Source organism: Setaria italica, chromosome II (assembly GCF_000263155.2).
Source record: "Setaria italica strain Yugu1 chromosome II, Setaria_italica_v2.0, whole genome shotgun sequence".
Classification (NCBI taxonomy): Eukaryota; Viridiplantae; Streptophyta; class Magnoliopsida; order Poales; family Poaceae; genus Setaria; species Setaria italica.
Genome location: NC_028451.1, coordinates 7,767,754 through 7,775,468, shown reverse-complemented (window position 1 = coordinate 7,775,468; position 7,715 = coordinate 7,767,754). Strand labels below are relative to the sequence as shown.

The window sequence follows — 7,715 nt, the reverse complement described above, 5'->3', positions numbered from 1 at the left end:
TTATTTCTCTTCAACAGGTTAATGGCCACAAGCTCAGAGCTACCATCAGCATAGAACTAAACTACAGAAGCAATAGAATCTAACCACACCCGAACCTTGTCTGGATGAATCGAAACACGTCTGAGTCATACTGGATTAAACCACAAATCAGTTCGCATGAACAATGTTAGGAGGCTGCCGACGCAGATGCTTGGCTCAGTCAGGGATCGGCTCGAGGTTGCGAGTCAGGATGCCGGCGTGCGTGAGGAGAGCCCAGATGTGTGTCAGGAACTCCCCACCTTGTGCAAGACGCTCCATGTGAGCCACAGCATTGTCAGATGGCGCGACGTAGAGGATGGTCTCTACCCAGAACTCAGCCATCAGCTTCCATCGCAGGGAACCTTCTCGTATGGTCTCTAGCTTTGCCCCAAGCTTGAGCCCTTTGGTGAAGATGGTGCCTGCATCTCCGGAACCGGTGAGGACTTTCCGCAATTGATCTCTTTCTCGCATCTCAGATCCCAAAGTTTCTCTGGCTTCATACAATGCATGCTCGAAGATGAACTTTGTCTCCACTGAATTCCCTGGGAGCAGTTCCGGTGCCTCAGACATCAGGTACGCGCAGTAGCCTGACAGTTTTGTTGCGACTTCACGGTGCTGATAGCTCAGGCTCTGCCTGCTTCCCTTCGCATCGTCAGGTAATGCGATTATCAGGTAATCGGTGGCAATATGCCAGATGAGCATGTTCTCTGCTTGAGTCTCGTTCTGCAATGTCCATGACAACTGTCGGTAGACACCGTTTCTCTGCAATGATGCTTTCCCGTTGGTTAGAGGATGGCCATCACTGTTGGATTTCAGAAAGGAAATGATCTGAGGCTTCAGCATCTCAGGTAACTCCACAAAATGCAGACTTTTGCTTGTGGTCAGATTCCCCCAAGCTCGACGGAGATACTCGGCGGTAACCGAGAACACTAACATGGGTTCAAATTCGGTTTCAAAGGAGAAGGCCTTGCTGTGCCTCAAGAACCGTGAACTTTCGATGACCGAGTACTGGCCTATGCTGTTGTGCCAGTAGCCGAACAACGGGCGCCTGCCAAGAAACCCAAATGGCTTCCGGAGCGCAAACGGGAGGAACCTGTTGGTACTTGATGTCAGTCGGCAGCAAGCAAGTGATACCATGGCCCAATCTGATCCCAGGTAACTTACGGTGTGCCATGCTTCCACTGCAACGAACACTCCAAGAACTAGTACGGTGACAACGATATCGACCGTTCTCGTTGTTGATTCGGCGACCGGGATACTTTTCAGTAGAAAATTTGATTTCAGGAGAACGATTATTCCAAGCACGAATGTGAGGATGATCTTCAGAACGGCCGTGAAGAAGAAAGTCGTCTCCACCTCGAAGATGCAGGCGTACTTGGTGTAGAAGAAGTCGTAGAGGAAACCCAACTCCACCTCGATCACCCTGAACACTTCAGTGTACTCATCAGCGTGGTACTCCGATAGCAACCCGTCGATCACCAATCGCCGGGTCTCAGCAAGGCCGGCCTCGGCGCAATCCAACCCAAAGAATCGTCGTTTCAGAAGATGAGACAGGGAGTATGAGAGGCAGGCGCCTCTGATCCGCGAGCTTCCGACGCCATGGGAGGCGAAGGTGGCTTCTTCCCTATCGCAGAGCTCCCAGACCATGTCGACGGTGATGACGTCATCCTTGGGCATCTCACACCTGTAGGGAGAAGAGCTTGTTGTTCCTCCTCGAGCTACCCTGTGACAAGGCCCGCGTACCAGGTACTTGCCGGCGTTCATGGTGGCTGCGTGATCCTTCATGTGGTCGGCCACCGCTTTGCTCAGGCCGGGGTCGCCGGCTGCCCAGCTGGCCCGGACCCCGAACGCGTGGGAGGAGAGGACGGTGGCCGCGAGGAGAACGAAGGGGATGGTGACGGCGCCGGCGCCGGAGCCGGAGGGTGAGGAGCCGGCACAGCATGGTGAAGAAGAGGTAGCACTGAAGGTACACGAAGAGGCGCCGCGCCCACCGGCCGTTGTCGGCGAGGTCGTGGGCGGTGGGGGAGTTGGCGCCGCCGGCGACGAGGAAGAGGGAGAGCGCCCACACGGGGTACAGCGCGGCCTTCGCCGGTGAGGCCTGCATCAGGCCGAGGGCGTAGGCGGTGAGCGGAGGGAGGATCGTGTGTGACAGCCACAGCGCCCCGTGGAGGAGCGCGCTGCGGCTGCGACGCCGGGCGGAGCCGAACACGAGCTGGAAGAGGAGGAGCGCCGCCAGGGCCGCCATGGATCCCAGGACCAGCATTTCCAGTTGCTTTCTTGATCTGCAGACAAGGAATCGAAGTGGGAGATTGATTTCTGGGAACCGGGCTGGGAGTGATTTCAGACATAGCCGAGGTGTTCCTTCAGACAGAGTAAAGTTCTCTTTTTTTTTAAAAAAAAATGGAACAGAGTCCAAAAATTGGGACAATCCACGCAAGATTTTTGTTGGTGCAGCCGGTCTTGTGATAAAATCGGCCAGACAGCGTTTCCCCGAAGCTAGAGATAATACACAGAAGTAGTAACCGTTCACGTGGGCTGAGGTGTACGGTGGTGACATGCTTCTGTTATACTCCCTCCATTCCAAATTATTTTATTTCAAATTGTAGGTCGTTTTAATTTTTCTGAATATACATATACTGTATCTAGATGTATAATAATATTTATTAACATAACAAAACTAAAACGATCTACAATTTGGAACGGAGGAGCACGTATATAGTTTTTTTACTTTATCTTTTACATAAACGGATACGAAACCATCTTACGCTTTTTACTTTTCCCGGTATACAACATGTAACTTTTGATTTCGCATTTTTATTTTATTTTTTTATCTCAACAAATACTCCATACAAAAAACAAGCCCCAAAAACAAGCTTATACTTTTAAGATTTGAAATTTGTCTCGCAAAATATGTCAGCTTTACAAACAAGATATTTTGTGGAACAATCTATAAATCATAAAGAATATTCTTTTATGAAAGCTTTTTCAAGATATAATTGATGAAAGTTCTAAGCATTTCAATTTTTATCAAGATTGTGGACACAGTTTACAGGACTTCAAAGAAGGAACAAATGAGTAATATTCATTAACCAAACTACAGCTACAGATTTGAGTGGACGATAGCCCAACCGAGCATTGCTGTTCAGATGCACATGCCCCTTGCCTTGGAATGGTGCCTGCCGCAGCGAGCAGGCGAAGAGGTATCTATGATGTAAAACATAGGGAGGCAAAGGCAATAATGCAAGGGACGCCATAATAATTCTGAAGCATGCCTTACCGAGCTACTAAAAGAGTTAATTTTCAAGCAACTTGAATTTCCAATTACCGACAATCATTCATTCAGAAGTATTTCACCATTTGCATATGCAGTATAGAACATAGCATGATTAAAAAGCACATATAGTAGTTTGTGGTTTTAGCAGTTATTTTTCTTCACCATAAAGGAAAGGCTACGAGAATTCATGTCAACAACAACAATGGCATCTGACTACTAGAATCTTTAATTTCCTACACTACTGCCACTGCTCCTTCCCTGACGACAGCAAATGATACCAAAGGCAGGAACCTGAAGCCTGCATGTGCCTATTCTTGTAAGAGTCTAACAACTCGACAAAATCAGCACATCAAGTTCCTGATAAGCTATGGATTTCACGTTCAGTACAAAGCAGCATTTTACATGAGTGTTCAACGCAAAAACCTTTGTGTTTTATATGCTTGTGAGGATTTGAGCATTGCTGGAGTACCTTAATGTCAAAAGCCACAAAGGTGCACTGAACAGGGATGGTGGTCAGATGGAGAAAGGGTGATATCGAGCATCGAGCGGCATCCTCCACGATCTGGCACAACAGCTATGAGACCTACAGAGCGAGTAATTATACTGAGATAGATATGCAGTATAGTTACCTAGCACAACATTTCAGATCAGGGCAGATCACATCAAACTATCAAAGGACTCCAGCATATTCAGAAAATGTTACGCATTCAGTCAGATGATCTTAACCAAGGCAGCACTGCAAACACATTGTGTAAAAGCCTAAAAGGTGATGTGACTTCAAGAAGGTTGATCACTATCTTTTATGGAACCAGAACACAGTTAAGGTTTTCCGCAAAAAGTATTTTATCAACATTTATTTCGTATTATGTGAACTGTTGGAAGCGTATATTCACCACTAACTCAAACATCAGGTAGTTCATCGACAGGAAGTGACTTCTTTTGCTAGTAGAATGAACTATCATTTCAGTCACTTGGGACACTTACAGACAATTGTGTGGAGCCTATGGCATATATCAACACACAGGAGCCTGACTAGGGACATGTGGAGCGTATGGCATAATAACATATAAGTGATTGTAAACATGTGAAAGTGTGAAACACGACGCACCACGACCTTCAATCTATATATTAGCCCAACTTGAGTATATAGCAGTTAGGCAAAAAGGAGAGGCAAATACAGCAAAAATCTCTGCACATCTCTACTACTGAACCTTCAGCATCGTTGCTGCTGCACAAAATCCAGATAACATACAAACTAGTATCTTTACAAAATAAAAACATTTTCTTAAAAACACTAGTATTCTTCCCAAAATTTAGCTAATTTGAACAGACACAGCTCACAAGTATCACCATCAATCAGCTTAATAGTTCTTTTGCACGATTTAGATATTTGTATGCATGCATTTTTAAAATTTCCCTAAAAAAACTTACCTAGTTCAGCAATGCAGTTACAATGTTGACATCAAAAGGCATTGAAAGAGGAAATTCAACAGGAAACATGGAAGAGAGGAATTAAAGTATGAGAACCTTGAACAATGAAAATCTGAAAGTTCTAACTACAATAATGCTTGTGATGGACTAATGAGCTGCTAAAGAAGCAAACTCCCTGATGTTGTTACCTTCTTCTAGTGCCAGATTGCTAGGACCACAGCAATACTGAAAAGTATCAAGAGAGCGGCATTTCCACCAGGCAAAATATCTTCACAGGAATCAGGTGATCTAAAAGATGAAGCAGCATAATCAAAACTGGGATTAATATTCAACAGACACTAAGTGACAATGATGTTTGAACATCATATGGAGTCTACAAAGTACAGATCAACAGTTTAAAAACTTTTGTTACCCCAACCAGTTCTAAGACAACGATAAATTATATCATCCTTTGCAATAATATACGATTAACCAGGGGCAGCTCCAGAAACATGCTAGGCTGTTAATACAAGAGCAGTGATTTGAACCCTTAATATTAGCAAAGTTTAGAGCATATGCATTGATTTTTTTGGCTCTGAACCAGGGCTGCAGCCTGGGCCCCAGGTCCGCCACTGCATTTAACATTCAAGAATTGATCCCCTGCCACCTAGATCAAATATATAATGTCCAAGGAGGCCACTTTTTGATTGAAAGGAACTGTAGCAGGAGTTTTAGTTTGCCTACTGTACGACACAAGATGGATGACTTGTTAACTGAATATGATAAAGCCAGATTACTTGCACAGACTAAACCTGCCACCAGAATTGGTCTAAAATGTAAATGAATGGCAGGTTCACATCAAGAGAAGTAAAGGTCAGCACCAGATAGCAAGAGATTGTATAGTGCAAAAAAAGTGAAATGGATTATCCACAGGCTAATTTAATAGCAAGAAGCGATATGAAATAAGTGCCCTGATTCTTGAAGTGGGAGTGTGATTTAATGCCTTCTGAAGAAACAAAGAACCCTTGAGCTACTCAATTAACAAGCACCAATCTGATGGAACAACTGATTAATGTTGCAAATGCAATTACTCTACACTTATTTGTCATCATTTCAGAAATTTACTATACTCCTTATTGTTTCATTTGGATTAGAACAGTTATATAAATGTTGAAAACTAAAGATTCTATCATCCAGCTTACCTCTTTCTCTTCTGTGATCGATGAATCCAGGCCATGACTGGAGGCAGGATCCCAAACAAGAAGCAGTTTGCGTAAACCCCGGCAAAATCCAATGCCCTGGAGAAGGCTGCTGAGAAGAATGACGCAATAAAGATAGGAATGATTAACACCATCCAAGTCAGAATCACCCAATTTCTTCCATAACCACTACTAGAATCAGAATGCTGCATGCTTCCTTGCTTCGGAGAAAACCTCTGAACAATCAACTCGAATGTGTCTGCCAACTGCTTCGGAAAGCTCACTGCATATCCTATCAGGCTCGTTGCCAATGCAGCAAAGGCAAAGCCTCGAACAGCAGGTAATGCAGCTGGATTCACCGAGAGAAGCAGCTTAATAGGATCACCTATTCCAGCATTACCACCAGCACTTGCCAGCCCGAGAATGACCGCATTCCACGACAGCACCATTGCCAATGGCACAGCACCCCCAATCAGTATCGCTCTCCGAGCATCGTACACTGAATCCCCCACAATTTTGCACATGAATGGAGTGATGACATGAAACCCGAGCGTGAGCACGGCCACCGGTACGGCTGGCAGGATGGCGCCCGGGGTCCAGCAAGCGTAGCCGAGAGATCTCAACAAGCTGCTCCGGCCGACGGACACGCCGGTCACCACGAGCGCGGTGATGGAGACAAGCATCAGGCCACACAGGGCCCGGTTGGCACCGTCCACGGCCTTGAAGGGGAAGAAGGCGATGAGGACGCCGGCGAAGCACGGGAACAGGGCATTGGCGAGGACTGGGTTGACCCTGGGGAACAGCTGGGCGACGAGCGAGCCGATGCCGGCGACGCAGGCGACGATGAGGGAGAAGCTGAGCGCGGCGTAGACGACGGCGACGACCGCGCCAAGGTCCGGCCCCAGGGTGCTCGACGCAAGTCCCGTGAAGCTGACCTCGTCAACGCCGTCCCGCTCCATGGCGGAGAAGCTGAGCTCGGCGACGAGGACGATGGAGGACACGACGTAGGCCCAGGAGAGAAGGATGGCGGCCGCTGAGGGCGCCTGGCCGGAGCGGATGGTGGCGGACGGCAGGCCCAGCATGCCCGGCCCGACCGCCGTGCCGATGATGAGGCTCACCGCCGCCCAGAAGCTCTTCTTTCCACCTCCTGTGGCGTTGGCATCGGCCTCTACGGGTTGCGGTTCCAGGACGGCGTCGCCGGCGCCGCCGGTGCTGCGCCGCCACCGCCATTGACGCCGTGGAAACGGAAATGGGAGCGGTAGTGGCGATCGTGGCGGGGCGTTCGCGGATGCAAGGGTTGGGGGGCGCAGCGGACGGAGACGGCGGAGAAGGGGAGAGGGAAAGGCGGCCGGCGGTGAGGAGGGGGTGAATTTGTGGTGGTGGAGGTGGCGGCGGGAGAGTAGCATGGCTGGAATTTGTGAGGTCAATGGTTGGATTGGGGAAGGTCAACGAAGGTGGTTATGAGATTTGGCTTGACCGCTTGACTGAGACAAGCAGCAAGACACTGTATCTTAGGTGTTTATGAAATTTTAAACCCTATCTTCTGCTCTTTGAAAAAAAACAAATACTCCATCCGTCCCAAGTTCCATCTCAAATTACTATTTTGACTTTTCGAGATACATAATTTTTAGGGGGTGTTTGGATATGAGGTCCTAAAGTAAGGTCATATAGGATGTTCGGACGCTAATTAGGAGGACTAGACATGAGCTAATTATAAAATTAACTGCAAAACCCCTATACTAATTCGCGAGACGAATCTATTAAGCCTAATTAATTCATCATTAGCAAATGGTTACTGTAGCACCACGTTGTCA

General features: G+C 47.3%; 1 protein-coding gene across 3 annotated transcripts; it reads right to left on the bottom strand.

Moving 5' to 3' along the window:
- Window positions 1-7,357, bottom strand: LOC101773578 (tyrosine-specific transport protein 2). 3 transcript variants are annotated; one of them, XR_002676241.1, is made up of 4 exons: window positions 5,905-7,357; window positions 4,912-5,011; window positions 3,762-3,875; window positions 1,854-2,300 (listed from the first exon to the last, which is right to left on the bottom strand). XR_002676241.1 is itself a non-coding variant. In XM_004955768.3 (3 exons), the coding sequence occupies exons 1-2, from the start codon at window positions 7,305-7,307 to the stop codon at window positions 4,918-4,920; spliced, it is 1,497 nt and encodes a 498-aa protein (XP_004955825.1). In that variant the 5' UTR covers window positions 7,308-7,357; the 3' UTR covers window positions 3,074-3,875; window positions 4,912-4,917. The 3 variants fall into 3 exon arrangements, 2 of the variants coding, with proteins under 2 accessions (XP_022679579.1, XP_004955825.1); XM_004955768.3 differs by lacking the exon at window positions 1,854-2,300 and having other exon boundaries at window positions 3,074-3,875; XM_022823844.1 differs by lacking the exons at window positions 4,912-5,011; window positions 5,905-7,357 and having other exon boundaries at window positions 1-2,300; window positions 3,762-3,873.
- Between the last annotated feature and the right edge of the window lie 358 nt (window positions 7,358-7,715).

Excerpts from the sequence above, each read along its gene's own strand:
- LOC101773578 (XM_022823844.1), bottom strand. The coding sequence starts at position 1,803 with ATGAAGGATCACGCAGCCACCATGAACGCCGGCAAGTACCTGGTACGC.